Source organism: Falco naumanni, chromosome 7 (assembly GCF_017639655.2).
Source record: "Falco naumanni isolate bFalNau1 chromosome 7, bFalNau1.pat, whole genome shotgun sequence".
Lineage (NCBI taxonomy): Eukaryota > Metazoa > Chordata > Aves > Falconiformes > Falconidae > Falco > Falco naumanni.
In genome coordinates, this window is record NC_054060.1 from 60,239,239 (window position 1) to 60,259,542 (window position 20,304).

The window sequence follows — 20,304 nt, forward strand, 5'->3', positions numbered from 1 at the left end:
CTTACATCTGATCTACATCTACAGTGGCACAATGCCAGCATAAGATGATGATTGTGGGATTTCAGTAGTGAGGTTCCCAGATCAGTTTTATGTCAATTTTAAAGGCATTTTAGATTATAATCTGATATTGTGAATCAACATAGATAGTGATACTGTTATTTTGCCCAGTTTTATCTGCCTACAGATGCCAATGGAAGGAATTACCCCCAGAGAAACCCAACAAATTAATCTTTTAAAGCTTTCTCATTGTTGCAGGGAGTAGAAGATGACATCTTTCCACTAGCTATCCAATTTTAAAAAATATCTACCAGCTCCCATCAGTTACAGAAGGAAATACTGTGTGGTTCATCTAAGGAAAATGATGATCATATTCTATTAGGCATTAGAAATTTGCTTAGCAGTTGGTGATAATTGGCCCCTTGGCCATCGCTGCTGTAGGGAGGTTATGTTCTCAGTCTTAGGGAAAGAAGAAAAAGATCCTTAGTGGGTGCTGCAGCTTCAGAAGTGAATTCACCATGTTCTCCTTAGAAAGCAAAGGTAGAATGTCTGCTGTTGTGGTAAAAATAAACCTTGACTATGGAGCTTTGTAAAGCATTTCCATAGTGTTTGTGTTCTGTTTAATAGGTGGAGTGTTACTCAGAAATACAGCTTAAAAAAAAGAAGAAATTAAAAAATTCTTTATACTCACCTAGGTTTTATAGAAAATGTGATCAAAGGAGACATTTACTGGAACCATTTCACATGTAACATTTAATGCCCAGGAAAACATATCCTAGTGACTTCTAATAGTGAGTAAGCTTTATATCTCTGATGAAAAATGTAAGGCTTTCCTAAGCAAGATATTCGCCAATTGTTAAAAACTCAAATAGTTTGATGATCTATTTGTAGATCTGTGAAATGCACTATTTCATAGAAGATAGGATCTTTTTCCATGTACAAATTGCATATGAATACCCATTTTATATAACCATTGACCCATTAATTATGTATTTATTATTATGTCATTAGAATGCTAAATATATGACCATTTCCTTGTTAACATAAGGGCAGCTTTCATAGTAGTTATTTTTTTGATTTACTGAATGTCATTGTTAGGTAGTGTTCAGGAGTGTGAAAGTACCATATTATTACATGGCTTATTAGGTTGTTAACTCGAGTATGTTAAGAGTAGACAGTGACCGGACAGAGACTTTCTGTGTGGTCAGAACTCCTCAAGGAAAAAAAAACAAACACCAAAAAACCAAACCAAACCAAACCAAAACCAACAACAACAAAAAACAACCAAAAAACCCACCCAAAACCCACTATCTTTGCATAACCAAAAGTTGAATTCAGTACTTTATATCTTGGTATTTTGTCGTAGCAAGCTATTGGGAGGTAACTGTGCCAGGACCAACATAGTTGCAAAAGTATATTAAGAATATCAGAACAAATTTTCAGAAACTGTTTCAAGTCATATTCCCTTTAAGAAAAATGTAATATGATAATTAAAAAAAATCAACATTTTTTTTTTTTTGCTTGGAGATTATTGGTATATGGCATATATTTAGTAAATAAATGAAACACATTTGTTGCTCCATTTTCTTGGAACTTTACTGTGAGTTGAAACTGTCTACCTATCCAAAACACAGCATGGCTGGTAATATTTGCAGGAGTTTGGTTACCCTTTCAGGATTGTCTCAGTGAAAGAATCACATGCCTTTTCTACCAGAAACTGTACCCATCACTCTAAATTTCACAATTTAATTCTAACTGTCACAGAAAGTGTTGTAATTAAATGTGCTACATTATTAGCAAAAACATACATTCAACTGTACCTAAATATAGAAGTCCCTACTTTAGTAATATTGTGGTTTTCTTGAAAAATGCAAATGACTATAGGAAATTTTAAATTAAGCTTTCTATTTAAAATTCTAAAATCATAGCTCACTTAAAGTTGAATTGTCTAAACCATTGCTCTAAAAATAAATACCCTAAAAGTGGTGATATTTTTCTCAAAGGTATTCAAACACATAAAAAAATGAACCTCAAGAAAATTAGGTCTCAGGGGTAGCCCAGTACTCCACACACACTAATAGTATGATTGACTGAGATAATTAAAATATTTATTTTAGTACATTACCTTCATCTGGCAGTAGTTGTAATCTGCTGTGTCATTTAAAGTAATCTATATTAACATATACATTTTAGGTTCACATGATACTTAGTTGCTTATTTGTGTTTCAGAGATGCAAAGTACTCTAGAAATCATTAGTTGGACACATCATGACTTAAATAAAATACATGCTTACACAAAGTCTTTGTGCCTCTGGAAACAAAAATACTCATTATTTGACTTCCCTTACTGCAGATATGAAGAGGTCAAGACCCAAGTTGTGCTTTATCACATTACAAAGATTTGTTAAGAACAGAGGGTTGCGAAACAGTGAAAGGTTGTATATCAGAGCTCAATATGTACATACTGTAGGATACCTACTCAGTAGAAGTTTCCTAAATATAAGTACCTACAGCTGTAAAATATATCCTCAGGGGAACTTCAAATAAATATTTTTTCAAATATTTTTTCTCATCCCCAGTTGCACAGGCGAATAAGATGAGAGGGCAAGATTATAATATGTTGGAAAAGTACTCTTATTTTTAGTGTGTTCAGAGCCCAGTATAGATCAGGAGGTGCCTTTTTCCCCATGGAGGTTCTTGCAGTATTGTTGCCCAATGAATCAATCAGTTTGCTAAGTGTCAGGGGACAGCTTCATTTTGTGAAGGCTGAGCTCCTTGGCCCCGTGCAGCCAACAGAAGATAGCACTCCTGGGGCTTTGTACTTACAGTTTTGGAGTCTTTATTCCTGTTTATTTACAGTTCTGTAGCTTTAACAGAACTGCATGATTCCTGCCTCACTTTTCCTTTCTTGCTAAATCAGAACAGTTGATATTTATATATAGATGCATGGTGACTGGGAAAAGTGCAGAGAACTTCATAAGGATGTTTTGCTTCTTGCAGCTTGTAAACTACATTATATACACTGTAGTGCTAGGGATGACATTAATGTGTTGTTTAAAAAGCTGCTGTCAGGCCAATGCACATGCATTTTCCATAATGTATATGTGCTCATGTGTGATATTTAGACTGCTCCATAGCTGCAAATGTGTCTGGTAAAATGGCTTTGATTAATTGACTACCCTCCTCTTCTCCTTTCCTCTCCTCAAATGCAAAGGCTCCATTCATTATCAGGGAAGATCAGAGGAGGAGGGGAGCAGAGTTCCTGGGTCGCACGCTGTTAGAGTTACAATTTTCCAGATGCCATAAGTGAACAGTAGGGAACGGGAAATATCTGGGATGGGAGAGGACCTCTATGTTTGAAGTTCCTCCTCCATTCTAAATATTTCACCTGATTTTATTTTTAGCTGTGCAAATTTGCATCTCTCCATTGTATAAACATGTAATACTTGTTACATCTTCAACTCTTCCTTTTTCATGTGTCACATTATCAGCCCTGCGGTATGAGGAACCATGAACACCGATGCCCTGATTGAGGGCTATTCTTTCCAGCATTCCTTGTCCATTTGTTTCTTTTTCTTATGAAATTACCACCTGTAAGGAATTATACATACATATATAATTCTAAAGCCAAAACTCACATTTCACCTACATCAACTGACAATTTCCTTTTCTTCTGTTGGTATTTAAACTTACATGAGTGGTTCCCTTCTTTTAGTGTGTGCTGGTTTTGGCTGGGATAGAGTTAATATTCCTCACAGTAGCTAGCATGGGGCTGTGTTTTAGGTTTTTGCTGAAAGCAGTGTTGATAACACAGGGGTGTTTTCGTTATTGCTGGGCAGCGCTCACACAGAGCCAAGGCTTCTTCTGCTCCTCACCCCACCCCACCAGCAAGGGGCTGGCAGGGCACAAGGAGCTGGGAGGGGGCACAGCCGGGACAGCTGGCCCCAACTGACCGAAGGGACATTCCACACCATATGGCATCATGCTCAGCATATGAAGCTGGGTGAATAAGAAGGAAGGGGGGGAATGTTCAGAGTGATGGTGTTTGTCTTCCCAAATAACTGTTGAGTGATGGAGCCCGGCTTTCCTGGAGGTGGCTGAACACCTGCCTGCTGATGGGAGGTGGTGAATGAATTCCTTCTTTTGCTTTACTTGTATGTCTGGCTTTTGCTTTCCCTATTAAACTGTCTTTATCTCAACTCACGAGTTTTCTCATTTTTACTCTTCTGCTTCTCTCCCCCATCCTGCCCGGGGGGAAATGAGTGAGCGACTGCGTGGGGCTTAGTCTCTGGCTAGGCTTAAACCACAATGTGGTGGCTCTGTGCTGATAAGAGTTTATTTCTGTTAAATTTCATGTATGTTCACAGTATTTGTGCCACACATGATTTAGCCTTAAAATCAGAATTTTGCACAAGGAGAATATTGCTAGTCAAACCCCAGAAGTTTGGCCCCATCTTTATTCATCATATTTTGCTTCTTCAGTTTAACATTATTACTGGTTAATAGGTGCACCTGAAAATCAAGCTGTATTGTAGTATCTGGTGCGTTATGTTAAATGAATCTTTTCTAGGACACCAAGCCTCTTTTTTTTTCCCTAATGAAAAAGAATACCTCATCTTTTCCAATTTTCCTATCAAATACATCCACATCATCTCGAGACACTGCCACATCCAGCTGCATCTATACTCAACTTCAATTATATGAAATTACACAACCTACTCTCAGGTCCTTTAGGTTCTCTTTTGCTGTGTGAGGCACACGCATAGTGCATTTCCTGTGAAGTGCATGATTACAAACTATTCAGTACAAGCCTGTTTTAAGTAAACAGAAAATTAAATATTGTCAATGCTTGTTCAGACATGCTCTTACGAAGGAAAAAGAACTTCTAGATTTGAGTTCATAAAACTCTAGATTTAAGAAAGGGCCAGACGTAAACTAGGCATCCTTTCTCCTTCTTAACTTCTCTCGGCTGCCCCAGTTGTTCAACAGCTGGTACGAAACAATGTATTCAGATGCCCACCCAAGGAAAATTGGACTAGGCAAAATGCTGAAGGTAGCAAAATTCTTGTTTATTGCTCTATTTGAATGGAGAATTCTTAAAAAGATTCTGTCACTAAGTGTGAGGTACACTGTTGCCTGAGACTCTTAGTCTGCCTGAGCAAGATGCCTCTTTCAACCATGACAAATATAGTAAAAGAACATCACTTTTTTACAGTTCAGGTAATATTATTTTCTGCTACACCAATCAGCCTGACTACAGAAGTTAGGAAAGAAAGGAAATGGTTGCTTCCCTAAGAAATGAAGGCTTTTGAGTATTTTGTGGTGGCTGCTACTTCAGTACTAACATAGTCACTAGTATTTGGAGACTTATAAATAAGTTTTATAAAACCCAGAAGCTGCAAATGTACTCTTGCAGTCTCCTTTCATCTCTTTCATCATCTACTTAACTCATTCCCAAGAGAAGGCAAAACAGTTTTCTTCCAAGGGGTCAAATATTGTTTTCATTCATTCCATAGACATTTCAAAGGGAACAATAGTTGTGTGTGTGTGTGTGTGTTCAGGGCTGCACATGGTTTATGATTAAATACAGCAAGTACCCCTTTCTTTATTGTATTGTGTTTCTCTTTCTTACACACAAGTACGAGTGAGAAGCTCTGGCAAATAATTCACAAATTTATCCAAGTTATCGGTAGTGTATGAAATGGCATAACATATAGTACTAGATCATGTTTCCAGTTCCTTTCTTTATCACTAGATTTTAATGTAATTTGTAAAAATAAAAATTAAATTTAAAAAAGAAACAAAATATTTTAATCACTGTTAAAGCGGAGATCCTTTGTAAACTAGTAAAAATATTCGTGAAAAAAAGGATGAAAAATACTTGCTTTGCAAATTAAGAATGCAGAGATCTAAAGCAGTCTGATTTGTTCTTTGAAAACGGATATGAGAGAAACTCAGAAACACAATATTAATAGTTTTGTATGAGTGCGCATAAGGCCAATATATTCAATGCTGTAATTTTTTATGGTTTCATAAATAGTGCTATCACCAACATTTCAAAGAAATCTGAAAAATACAGAGCTCATATGTGGTAGCATAAATTTAGTGTATTTTATAGAACACTGTTACTCCAGATATAGCCTACGGGTTGTGACTTTTCATAAAACCTAATGAATTTCTAGATTTGTCAGCTGTTTCAACACAGATGCACTTTGCTGATCTAATGGAAACATTTTGAGCCCAGATCCAAAATATCAATAGCTTTTAGTATCGCAAATTAGTTTGGCTATTGGGTAAATAGGGATGTGGTTCTTGATAAAAAGCAGCAAGTAATTTTGTACGTGTGTTTTATGATAACTGCCTCTCCAATGTCTGATACTGAGATTTTTCCTCTTTTTTTTTCTTCTCTTTTTTTTGCAGAGTTTTAAGTTGAATGTAGATAGCCACTGTGCTTTAAAAGAAGCAGTGGTAGAAGAGGGACGTCAACTTCTTGAGCTTATTGTATCTCACAAATCAGGTAAATCCTTCTGAAATATTGCAAGTCTTTATGTCTCCAGACTATTAAAGAATGAAGAAGCATTGCTGTAAATTACTGCATATATTCACTTCCTTATGTATTATTAATATTTACATTATCAGATTGACCTTCAAGATTTATAAATGTTTCATATACTGCATACAATGCAGTGATACTTATAAAATGAAATACTGCCTGCAAATAGTCTGTTCATTTTATTTTGGTCTTGCTGCTCAGCTGAGTTTCAATTGAAATCACATCACTGAAAACTTCACACTGACACATTCTTTGATGTAGGTGCTATGGAAATAACATTAAGATAATGAATTAGGATTTCAAATATATATATATTTTTACATACTCTGCATGGATAATTGCATTGGTAAAGCTTTATTTTGCCACTTAAACTAATTCTTACATTGATTTTAATATATTTATGAGGAATAAATTAAAAATACCTTTTCCCCTTGGTTAGGCTTGTCTTCTGCAGAGGCCTTAAATCGAGAGGAGGGGGAGAGATATGCTTATTTCCCTATCTCTATCCCCACCACCCCCTATATTTTTAGGTGTTTGTGTGACTTGTATGATAGTAGGGTTTTAATCAGCATATACTGATATGGAATGTCATCTTAATTTTGGCCTATTTGACATGCTTTTCGTCCTGGTTGAAGTTATCCTTTGGTCTACTGTTTTCTGCTCATGTGCTTCTATTGTTTCTGATCATGTGCCTCTTTCACATTGTGCCTCTATTGTTTCACAGCATCAGACATCTGTGTAATGTGAAAGCTATAGGAAATTAGTGACTTCTATGTATAGTTCCAAAAAGGTATAGAAACCATAACAGAGAAGGGTAGTGCATGTCATCATACACTTAGGAAACGATAATGTGTAAACAGCAGATAATATTTACAAAAAATATATTCTGAAGATTCTGAAATGTTTTGTAATAAAGACTAGATATTAGAGGTTCAGATTACCAGAGCATTCCCTACTGCATAGGAATCACAGTTTATGTGGGATTTTCCTTTTCTTGAAATCATCAGCTGAAACATAATCAAAATTTAACTTGATGGCCAAAAGAAATGTTTTTACCATATAGCATTGTTGTGCAGTATGAACAAAGGTAATGCTTGAATTTATTGCTGAGAAAATACATTAAAATCCGTGGTTCAATTATTCTTTTAAATATCCTGCTGATTCTTTGAATAAAGAATAATATTTAAAGATGCAGTTGAGTTTACAGCTTTAACTCTTTTCCCCTTCATTGTGGAGAAGGACTGAAGGACATGCTGCAGATGATTGCAAGTCAATGGAAGGAACTACAGAGGCAAATCAAACGGCAACACAGCTGGATTCTTAGGGCTCTGGATATCATCAAAGCAGAGATACTGGCTACTGATGTGTCTGTAGAGAATGAGGAAGGGACTGGGAGCCCTAAGGTAAGTGGCTTGAAGTTTGCCTTATTTCCTCTTATTTCTGTCTTCTTTTGAACTAGGCACCACTGAAGTTTTCTTTCTTTTCATTTCTACTGGGTAAACTTTTTTTTAATAAACAAAATGAAATGCCTTACTCTGAAACAATAAAAAATCTTAGAACTTTCAAGTTTTCTGGGAAGACCTGTCTCACTGTATGTGTAGAGGGGCATGGGGGGGAACATAAAACATTTAGTAAACAAAACATAAAGCATCTTTAACATGAATAATCAGAATGGTTTTAAATTGTTTTGTTGCAACTATAAATCACTATAATCAGTGCAATCACTCAGCTCTGACATCCATTAGCCGCTTGGTTACAGCAAATTAACAAAGAAGAGAGAAAGTGATTCATTATCTCATTCCTGTTAATGACTATCAGATGCATTGCTTAATTAGGGGATGGCCATTGTAGTGGGAAGAAGGTCATATGCCTTTTCACAAATCTTTTTGCTCTGAGTTTAAGTCCTCTGTAATAGTGCATGTGTTAAATACAACAAGTACTTTAAGAATAAGGTAGTGACACCTATCATAATTGTGTGGGTATTAATTATTAAAGGGGGCTTTAGTACTTACCAGTTGCCAAACTTAATATTTTTAAGAGCATTTTGAATACAAAACATGCTTATTCAAATTGGTGCAAGTAGTGTGGGGACACTACACACAATAGGAACTACTGGCAGAGGATCTATGACCTTTCATTATCATCAGTAGTAAGCAAAGGTGGTTGGGGGAAGGTGCATTGGAGAAGTGCTGATTTTTCCAATGCATTCTATGCAAAGAATATGCAGCAGAATAATCCAATAACTTAATGTCTTGGCATGCAGCAGGCTCAGATTTGTAGACAAATTCACAATTCCGATTTCTAGAAATAACAGAGATGGTTGTGCTGAATAGATTTTAAAATTCTGATACTAGACAATTCTTTGCATTTGTCTTTAATGCTTCCTAGTGACTAGTTTGTAGAGTGACTTGTCTAGGTTTACATGAAATGTTCTGGTGCTTTTTTATAATAATTCTACATAGCAAGAATGTTCCTAGAGATGGTGGAGGAAGAGCCAAGGATAACAATGAAACAAAAATTCAGGAAAAGACATATATGCAGGAGACACAATTTGAACTGATAGTCCTCATCACATGCGTGGTGGAAGGTGCTGCTGTGGCACGCAGCTCTTTAGAGAGGAGGTAGTGGAGCAACACTTGGTTTCATAGTTAGGTCTGTTAAAGTAAACAGAATAGCTCAAAGCTCAGGTTCTACCCCACCAATAGTATGACCACACTGAATAGCTTGACTCATCCATGGCCAAAAGTCTAACCACATAAAACTGGTCTAAAATTCAGCTGGATTTTGCTGTGGAAATCATCGAAACCTTAGCTTGGAGTAATTATATTCAAATATTTGCTTCAAAAGGGAGAAATGGAGGCATGTTTTATGTTGCAGTAACTTTTTCATAGAGATAGGTGGTAGGTCCTTGCCCTGTGCTTTTCATCATAGAGATAGGAGCCTGAAGCAATGCTTTTTTTGTGCCTACAGTTAAATAAAAACACAAATAGAGGAAAAAAAAATAGACCAAACAAGAAGTATTTTCAGGTTAATTCATTAATTAAATCACATCCCTGTATGATTCTTGTAAATACGGGCAATAGTGCAGTCAAATGCCATCTACCTCTTCATGCTGAAAGATTAAGTAATGTTAAAATACAGTTGGTAATATAACTGTAGGTTTCAGTTTGCATTTATTTCAAAAGCCAAAAGGAACTTGAGAAGTATAATAGAAAATCTAAAGATTATATCTAGAGGGTATTTTTCTTTTTGCCTTGTTTGAGAAGCTACAGGAACAGTGCTGGTGTTAGAAATCTGTAAAGAAATAGGAAAAGAAGAAATTTCAAAGACCCTAGGAAACTTTTCCCTTAGGACTTTCTAAACATGTTTTCACAGTGCTACAGCATCTTTTATGCAAGCAATGGAGAGTGGAAGGGAGAGAAGGACATTCTGCACTCTAGAAATACATTGTCAACATTTGTATTCAAGAATTCAGATTTTGCTTATGAAATTTTTCATTTTATTGTATATGAGTCTCGTAGTGGTTCCTAGTGATTGCTGTAGAAGACTCAAGGGATTTCAAATATTTCTCTTGCCTAAGCTTTTCTAAGGTATTGCATTCTCTGTACAATCTTAGAAAAACAATTAGGTCTCCTCTTTAAGTATTTACTATAACTGTTATTCGGTCATTTTTATAAAGAAACAAATGATGACTGTATTCAGCTTAAATTGAAGGATATAAGGTTTTGCCTTCTTACCCCATTGAGAAATACCTTTAAAAATAAATGTCAGAATTGCCATGATACATTCCAACAAGTACTGATCTAACATTATGAGTAGTAAACATGACATACAATACATATGACTTCCTTTCAGAATCTTAAGACACTTAGCTAACAGTAGGGGTTTTCTCCCCGTGGAAATAGTAAGTAATATTCTAAAATATCTGGAAAATAGGATGAATGTTTGCATATGTGTATGTATCTTGTGTTTTTTCACCTTCTGGAGATGTCTGAGACCACTTGTTTTGTAACAAACTCTATAATTGGGCCACTTCTCCATCAGGAAAGGCCTACTGGAACAGTATTGCTTCCAATGAACAGTGAAGAGTGGTATTGAAAAATAAAAAGATGAACTTTCTTATCTAGTGGCTATGTTATTGCCTGAGTATTACCCTGATCTATTTAAATCATTGTTTGGTGGAAAAGTTCTGAAGACCCCGTAAGTTAAGTGTTTAACTTATGCCCATGGCAGACATTCTCCTTCATTGAAACTTGTATGGAATATTATTCTTAGGGTCACCTGTAAGTTTTACTCCCAACATGCTTTTGGACAGTTGGTTCATTACTACAGTTTTTGGATCTGGATATTTTTGTTCTGCAAGTAAATGTTTGAAGTAAATTTTGGTTTTTATGTAACAGTTCAGAGCAAAACATCAGAACGTAAAGGCTGGTAGGTTAAAAGGATAGTGCTGTACTTTAGAAATATATATGTAGTCTGTACTTCTGGACATGTTCCTTTCCAGAATAACTGCTGTATTACTGGAAAATATTTCTGCTTTTCCATTCCAGCTTCAGAGAAACAAGCATGAAACTGTTTAAGGCATTGGGGCTAATGCTTAGAACATTGAAATCTGACTTTGTTGTCTCAGGTGAAAAGCGCTCTTGGGAAGATTGTCATAACTCTCTGATAGACTTGTCTGTCAGTGGGTAATTGATAGAAACAGTAAGGATTTAAAGAATATTAGAAGGAGAGGTGAAAATAATAACAAAGTAAACCTAAATCACAGAAATAATAGATGGCTCAGGATAACAGAGTTCAAAGTGGTTAAAAAAGCCTTTGTATAAAGGGAAAAAGAAAACGAGTCTATTTTCCTCTTGATGTGTAATTAAGCATCCCACACGTCAAGGATCATCTCCCACTCAATTGCACATAATTTTACAGTTTTACAGCCATTCTAAACAAATGGTCTTCAGTACATAGAAAAGTGATTTTCATGAAAAAAATTAAAACTTGGTGAAGCTGTTTAATATCTACCTCAGTTTGAGATTCTGGGAACACTCCTTGACAGACAGTTTTATAGTGTCACTGGTCTCAGACCTAACTCATGGACTTAACACTGCAGTCCAGAACAATTGCATCCTGTTTAACGTTTTAATATGAGGATGAATCTGTGAAATGGACAAGACAGACCAAAGGTTAGAGAATGGTAACAGTCCGTCCTTTATTACTTCAGACTTGTAATGTCCTGGCCATCATATCATGCTGCTATGACTACAACATTTAGATTAATACGTTGATACAAAAGGAATATACAAATGAAGTGTTTTGGCATCTTTGTGATCAGTGCAGAAAAATATCATATTTGTGAGTCGACATTTTGCTTTTTCTCAATGTCTTTTATCAGCTCTAGATTTCTAATCTGCAGACATCAGTATGATGCATGTGCTGTAATATAAAAGCCAACACACTGGTATTTCTTCTGATGTCTTCCATTATTTAAAAACAGGCAAAGTCTGTATTGGGACAGTCTTAAATATTGTCAACAGATAACAGAGAGTTAGCTGCATCTAGTGAAAAGGCAGGAATAGCATATGCTAGAGGGATCATTTTACTTGGGTTGCTGGAGTTTCTTAAGTCACAGAAGACTTCTGAAACTTCACACCTCAAACTGAATTTATTTATTTTACAGTCTCTCTTTCTTTGTCTTCTACATGCACAAACTCAGTGTCAGACACATGCATTCAATCCTATGTCTCATGTTCTTAATATTGTGGAATAAAATGTCAAATAAATAGCCATCACTTCGTCAGTAACAATTTGAAAAATAATAAAATGAAAATCAGACTTCCATCTCTGACATGGTACAGACATATGGAAAGGGAACCTCATCTGGTGGTACACATGCCATGCGGTTATCTCATGGCTTAATCAAGTCTTTTCTTGGAAAAGAAATGTACAAGGAAAGTTTGTGCTTTATTTTTTTCTCTAATGTGTCCATAATGAGCCACATTCCCATCTAGACATGAGAGAGCTTTATGCTGTGAATACAACACCTTATAGATCAGACATTAAAGTTAAGTTCCAACTACCTTTATCCAGGCTTACTTCCAGTGTCAGTAATTACCATCTGCTGTCTTAATTCTTTGCAGTTTCAGCTGAATGTATTAGTCTCTTCTGTTCAGAACAACTGGATAGTCCTGGGCACAGTTAAATAGTTACTACTTTTCACTGGTGAATAAATTTCCTTATAATACCTTACAAAGTATTTACAAATTATTTCTGTGCTGAAAAGTATTACTGCAAGTCTGTAGCTCACCATTCGCTACTGCAAAAGGTGGTAATAGGGGAAGTGATTTCCTGTAATTAGAACAGAAGGTTTTGCTATGTTGCCATTGTGGCATAGTCTTAAATTGTTGAATATTTAAAATGCTGTCTGTACATAAATAGTATTATTGTGCCTAACAGCTGAACAGTTTAAAATCATTCATGTGACATTTCAATTCTGAATCTTTTGTAACTTTGGAAGTCTAGACTAAAGATATTGTGATCTCACTCTTGAGTAGAAATGATGCTGTTAATTCTGCCCTACTCAGAAAAAAAATGCATTGACAGTTATTATTTTGCTTGGATTTAGGTATTTTAGTATGTGACATTACAGTATTCTTGATGTGTCAGCCTCTATGGTGGGGTTGGATGAGTTGGTCAAATGGATAGAAAGGGTAGTGGTATTTCCAAAATCCTTCTGTAAATTGATAGACAAAATTTTGGTTTTGTGAGGAACAAGCCTGTCTATTAGTGTTTTTACTGGAGCATGTGAAACACAACTGAGTTCTTTTTATATTAGTTGTTATCCAAATACGGGATTGAAAATGTCCATTAAGAATTTCCAAGCTAGTCAAAACAAGCTATGTTGATGTAACAATGAAAAGAACCTAAGAAACAAGAAGGAATATTTGTGTCTTTTAGTGCAGCTAGACACTTCTGCTTCCTCAGTTTGCTAGCTTTTAATACCTTGCTTTATAAGTTAAGTATTTTTAATCTTACAGACATCACCTAGAATGTGCACAGACCTAGCCATCATTGTAACATAAAGTATCTTCAGGAAGGATTTGAGAGGTGAAACCATAATTTACACACCATTTTACAGTGGATGAATAAAAGGAAACAGAAGGGTGTTTTAGATTAAGTGTAGTAGCACAAGCCGGCATTGGTAAAAGGACAGCCTGCATATGGAAAATTGAATGGGACTGACTTATAGTGAGTCTTATAGAAACAAGAAATACGGATAAATGGAATCTACTGAAGGGTATCAAAGATGTGATCATGACAACTGGGCAGAAAATCTTTTTTGAAAGTATTGTACTAGACTGAGAATTAGTTGGAAAATTTTACGTGAGAACTGTAGTATAGAGAGAAAGAAAACACAGAACTTTAGTACTTTTTAGTACCTTTCTGGTATGGGGGTTTTAATCGGCAAAATCTGTGCCTTGCCAAGGAGGTGCCTTTCTTTGTCACATTTCGAAGAACAATTTTCTTGAGATAAGCAGAAGCTTTCAAAAACCCATGCAAAGCCAAGGTAGCCATGTAATCTTCTATGTATAGAAAGTTTCCTTTAAGTTTCTAAGTGAATGCAATCTTAAATTTATAAATTCCATACAGAATAATATTCACAGAATGCCTCGGCTTCATCATAAAACTGCTAAGATTCTTCTGTCTTGTCTTTTGTGTCTATTCTAGAGTAAAGGAATTATGTAGTTGAACAAGTTCTTGCTTAGTTAAAAGGCTTTAAATGAGCAAGTAATTTTGGGGTGAAAGATTGTAAATTTCAAAGCTCATAAAAATTGAATTTTTAGGATCATTAGACCAAGGTCTTTTTCACAAACATAGGCACAAGCAAACTGAACCTTAAAACCTTCCCTTTGTCAGCTCTTTTAAAAGGGCTTTCTCCCCACCACACCCTGAGCAGGTGTCTGAACTATTGTTCTTTTTCTGGAGGAAGAGTGTTACATTCCAGCTGGCTTTTCAGAAGGATTTACACAGCTGAGATCTTCCAGGAAATGCTCTTAATCAAATCATGTCCTTGGTAGCCTCATCATGTTGTGCCCCTGTAAGCCCGCTGTGGACCGTGCCAGTGGGCTGCTTCACAGGAAAAGAGATGGTGTGGTTCTTCCCCACTGCCTTCCTCACCACTGGCTGGAAATCCACAGCCTGCACTACTGAGGCCACCTGGGATGAATCTCACCCATTGTTTTGGTGGGAGTATGTTGTGATAATAACTACATTTTTCAATGGCTGAAGTGCAGCATTATGCAGGTGTGCTTGTAAATGGATTAGTAACACTTTACCATTGCTTTTAGAAGTCATTTTTAGTTGATAGAAGAATTTAAAAGTTATGTATCTGGGAGAGCTGTATTTTGAAAATGTTTCTTTTGTTCAAATAATTGTAGATTTTTTTTTCTGTATGATTGAAAACAAAAAAATTTGAGGTGCCCCAAAAAAGATTTAGGGCTCTTGAATGTACAGTCAGCTTCCACACGGTAGATTCACTGGTATTTACTGGAAGATGTTTCTCCCGAGTTGTTAACTGTATGACTTTTAGTGAGCAGGAGGAACAGTTTTGTGTTTAATTCAGAGCCCCCCTTCACGGAGAAAGGAATGAAACTAAGCAGACTGTGCTTGGACTGCAATAAGACAAATGAATACGAGCGCCATCCTCTTTCTTTCATTCTTTTCTTTCATGTTACATAAGCCCTGTTAAAACCTCTCTATATCACAACTTAACTAAATATCTTGCTAGTTTTCAATGGTACTATGTCCCTGAAGTCTTAGTTAAGCAAACCTGGGTCCCATTTTAGTTCTCAGATTGTTTTCTCATATATCCATCAACCTCCTTGCTTATTTGCTGCAAATTTTGTATGACAATATTGTTTTCATGGTATCTAAAATAATTTTGATACTCTTTAACAAGCCAGATTTCTAAAAGAGTAGCAAAGCTCCTCATTTTTTTCCAGTGAATCTAAAAGTAACCTTATCTTTGGTTTATTGAGCTCACTAGCAAGTATAAAATGCAGAGTACCGTACTTTAAAAGTCGTATTTTTGCAGCTAAGTTGCATCTACTATTAAGCACAATGTTAAATCCTGTTATAAAACATAGGTATGTATTTAAACCAATATATTCTGATATTTCCTACAAAAATATTAAAAGTCATATTCTAACTGAAGATGTGAACAAGGACTCCAAGGTATCTGTGGTACTTATAGTATGCTTCTATAATTTTTACACCTTAGTGATTCTAGATAGTGTATATTGATGACTTTTGGCGACTGTAGGCTCTTTAACAGCCATCACTGTTAATAGAAACAGTTACACTTAAACAGTTACCAAAGAAATTATGATTTTTTACTTTAAGAATAAGGAAAGCTACTTTCTATTAAAACATAGATCAAGTTCAGTTTGAAAGATGTTTTAAATCTAAATCACTCCACTGAGAACAAGTGCAGACTGAGAACTTGATGAGAACTGATATTTAAACTGACATACGCCCAAGGGGCAAATTTTATCATAATGCTATTTGAATCTTTGAACGCTATTATCTGAAACTCTGAAAGTATGTTAGGCTATTGTAACTTTGCATGCATAACTGGACAACTCCGACATTTTATTTAGACAAAAATCCCAGTTGGGCTTGGCCTGTATTTGAAAATACAAAGACAAGAGTGTATTTGTGTATGTATTCATATGAACACATTTATCTTAAGTGACTTAAACTAAGTATTAACCACTCAAAGGCCTTGATTTTCTATTTTGCCAGTATCTGTTCATTCTGCTTTCTCTATACAATTCTATTTATGCATTTTTGTTCTGTTAGTTTTAATAGAATGTATTTTCAGCAGTGAATATTGGTAGAAGGCTGTTCTTATTCATGTCTGCTTATTGTTTCACATGCTTCTCAGATTTCAAGAGAAATCCACATTTAATAAGTGTTTAGTAACATGCACATACAAATATACAGATTCATTTTACTGAAAACTGGACATCTCCCACTTCAAAGCAGAAATTTCTAGGATAGGCTGTTGGAGCTATTACTTCTCTTTTTCCTGTGTGGGCTCAGAATCCGGTGTGCCCCTTCAAGTTTTTACAGCCACAGGAGAAACAGCTTTTTTCTTTATTTATTTTTTTGAGTTTGAATTCAGAAATAAGCAAGTGAAAAGAAGGAATACTAGCTGACTGAAAAGTCTTGGTGGAACAAGTTTGTGGTTGGCTTTGTAGATAGTGATCACTAACAAAGCAAATTATTTGAAATTCATATCTTTTCAGTTAACTTTCCTTCCTCATTTCTTATCCCTGCTCCATTGCCCTCCATGCCATCTGTTGCTCTTCAGAATAGTTAAGGATTTCACCAGGATCACAAGCGAAACAAAGTACAGGAGCGTGTGGGGAGACTCTTCTCACAGGGTTCACTGCGTGGTCAGACCCAGATGGAAGGGCAGTAGGACTGAAAGCTGGTGCTCTATGGACATTGTAGCTAAATTGCAAACAAAATTGGTTCTGGTCAGCTCAAACAATAGAGTTTGAATGTGTGTTCTACCCATGTGTTGTTTACCAGTCATCACAATGATAAATATTTTGGATTGTTTAGATAATGCGGCATAAGAGTTAGAGGTTGGGCTTACAGGGCTCTCTTTGACTATCTCCACTAGCCTATTTTGCCTTTTCTAGCTCTGGTAGTAACAACACAGAATCACTTCATGCTTATCCTGATTACCTCTGGTAGTACAGGCTTCAGTGGAGTAAACTCAGCTTGCCTCCTGTACTGAGGTGCTTTCTTATTTTTGATGCTAAACTGTTCCCACCGTGTTTCGCTTGCACAAAAATCATGTTTAAAAATCTAGCTTTTCCCTTTTCACATAGTATCCTGAAAATCCTATACTTTAAAAATGGCAGCTTAATGTGGATGCTATTGCCAGTTGTCATTACTAAAGATTGTTGCTTCTGTTAATAGCATTCTATCTTTGTCATTTTATTAAAATTATATTACTGCTCTGAAAACAAGAATTACTGCTTTATTCAATTGAAGAGTGACTGGCATGGCACTCCTCTGATCTTTAAAAAGAAATTTTACTTTCATTGTATTTGTGCAATAAATTAAGTGTTCGTATCTACAGAATAAACTAACATCTTATAAATATTACTGTGTTTAATTATCAGTTCAGTATTTGAGTTTTTGCTGTTATGGTTGATGTCTAGGAGTGATTAAATATGTAATAGAGAACAAAAGAAACATTGATGTGAACAAAGATACTATTAGATAAAGTTAAATTTTATCTTCTGCATGTTTTTATTCTTTATTTTAATTACTTTTATAGTCAGTGTGATTGGGTGGCATTTCCTTTTTTTCCAATTCAGTTCCTATTTTAGTCTTTCAGAACAACATCTTCTAGCAATGATTTAATCTGTAGAATCTTTCCGTTCTAGTCTCAGCTGTATGTATAAAGCAGCTATTCTTCACTGGGGTAGTCACAAAAGCGAAATCAGGTAAAATAATGTATGAAGGAACAATCTAGTTGGACATTCAGCATTTTAAATCTGACTTGTTCTTAAATGTCTTGTGGCATAGTACACTTGACTACACTTAAACTTTTAGATTCAGAGTGGTGTTACAGATCTTGTTAGTTTTGTACGGTAATCTATTAAAAGGCAACAGAATACCATGCTGAGTGTTGTGTCATCTAACGTCTTTATGTGTATCTACATTATGAAAAAAAAAATAACCTTTTCAGCAGAGCACTTGGTGAAACATAGGCTTACATATTAGAAGACTGCAAAAGGCTTATGGTAAAAGCATACTCAAGTTTGTATGTCAGGTCTAGTAACTTGTGGATAATATTTTTCGTACTACTTTTCTTTTTGTATTTTGCCAGGATTTTTAATTAAGCCTTTACCACAATATCTCAGAAGGTCTTAATTTATTGATAATTATAGTTACCCAGGGTAGTGTGACTAATCTGAGAGGTATGATTGGGGCTGCATCACATTTAGAAATCTAGACTTGTTTCTTAAACACCTGGAAGTAACTGCAGAAAAATATGTGTGGTAGTAGTGCACTTAGCTACGTCCCATGGGCAGCTGTAAACATTAATGACAGTTAACCTAAGATGGCTTTAAATGTAAAATGGGAATTCTGACCAGGAGACAGGTGGTAGCCATATTCTTTTATAATCGCCCCATAGCATGCTTTATGAACCATCATCAGGCCAGAGAGAAAGAATAGCTCATCTGGGCATGTACACTTCATTTCTTCATCTTATTTTTCCTCTTTACAACCATGTTACAGAAAGGAGCCAGGCATTTAGCATAGAATACCTTAATCCTTGGGTTTATGAGCCCTAAGAACATCACAAATATGGTTGATACTGATAGGTCACATCATGAAAGGAAATGGTAAGAACAGAGAGAAAATTGCAAAGGAAAAAGTTCAGATCCACTTAAGTGTTCGGCACCATGTGTTCTGAAATACTATGACTTAAAGCTATGATATGCAACAGAAGTCTGGAATGGTGCATTTATGATTGTGTACATTTGAGGACTGTCATTTCAGTTTGGAGGAGAGGTGCAAGAAGTAGGTGACTGAGGTCAGCTTGTCTTTTCTGTACTTGCTGTTGGTTTGGCAAGTTTTCCTGTAGACCGCAAGGATGTTAAGTACAAGTATTAACCTGTACAGGCTGCCCTTCCTATCTTAGATTTGAGGTGCAAGGGTTTAGAGCACTGTATAATAACCCAGTACTATTAGGACAGCAAAATATAAAGAGGAATGGAAGAAAATAGGACCAGTTTCTATTACACAAATCCTGGGTGTAGTGAGATGAAACAGCCCTAAAACAAGGAATGGAAGTAGATGCCCAGCTTTTTTCTAAATATGACAACTAATGAGTTAGTTTGTAAATCTGTGATTTTTTTTTTTTGTTATTAACAAAAGGTTAGAAAGTTACTTTTTTTGTTATTTTGTTATTTTGTTATCAACAATAAGGTTAGAAAGTTACTTTCATAGGTTTCTAATCTAATAAAATGTTTTTAAAATATGTTGTCTATCTGTTGGACAGGAAATGTATTAAGGAAATAAATATATTTAAGTTCATGTTTTTGCTAGTTCATTCATTTGGGCCTTGATTCTTAGTCTTTAGTATAGATATTGCATGATGCATCCATAGTTATCTCAGTGGAGTTCTTCCTGACATGTACTGGTACAAAGACTTTTGTTTGTAGAGTATCAGCTAATTAAAATAAATCTAAAAGTGAACATGAAAAATGTTGATTTCCAATTCAGTGAATCCTAGCAATATTATAATGTTTGGGTTTAATTCTTGAAAAACATATTAAAATTAACTTTTCCCCCATTTACGTAATGCGTATAACTAAACTTCCTTCCTACTGTGAGACAGTTTCATTTATTGTTATTTGTAAACAGCTTAGTAAAGATGCATAGTGGATTGGTCTAGAAACTCCTTGAACAGTTTCTTTTGAAATAACACTACATACGTTAAGCTCAATTACACATCCAAACAGCCACAACACACTTTTGGTAATTTATTCATTGATTTAACATAGTACCCAGAAGAGTCATGCCTGCTGTCAATTTTGTAATATATTATGTTTTAAATATACTCATGCTCACCCATGCACGCCATTAAGGTGTGCATAAACCTGTGTTTTTCTCTCTTGACAGCTATAAATGTTTGTTATTATTACACAAAACATATGTTCATGTTGTTT

General features: G+C 35.5%; 1 protein-coding gene across 2 annotated transcripts in view; it reads left to right on the plus strand.

The window, feature by feature from the left end:
• The window catches only part of AKAP6 (A-kinase anchoring protein 6), a 287,788-nt gene that overhangs the window by 132,865 nt on the left and 134,619 nt on the right, over nucleotides 1–20,304 (plus strand). The window contains exons 6-7 of one of the 2 annotated variants that reach the window (XM_040602103.1): nucleotides 6,418–6,514; nucleotides 7,787–7,953. In XM_040602103.1, coding sequence (XP_040458037.1) covers nucleotides 6,418–6,514; nucleotides 7,787–7,953 — 264 coding nt within the window. The remainder of the gene's footprint in view (nucleotides 1–6,417; nucleotides 6,515–7,786; nucleotides 7,954–20,304) is intronic. The other variant, XM_040602104.1, reaches the window with a different exon arrangement.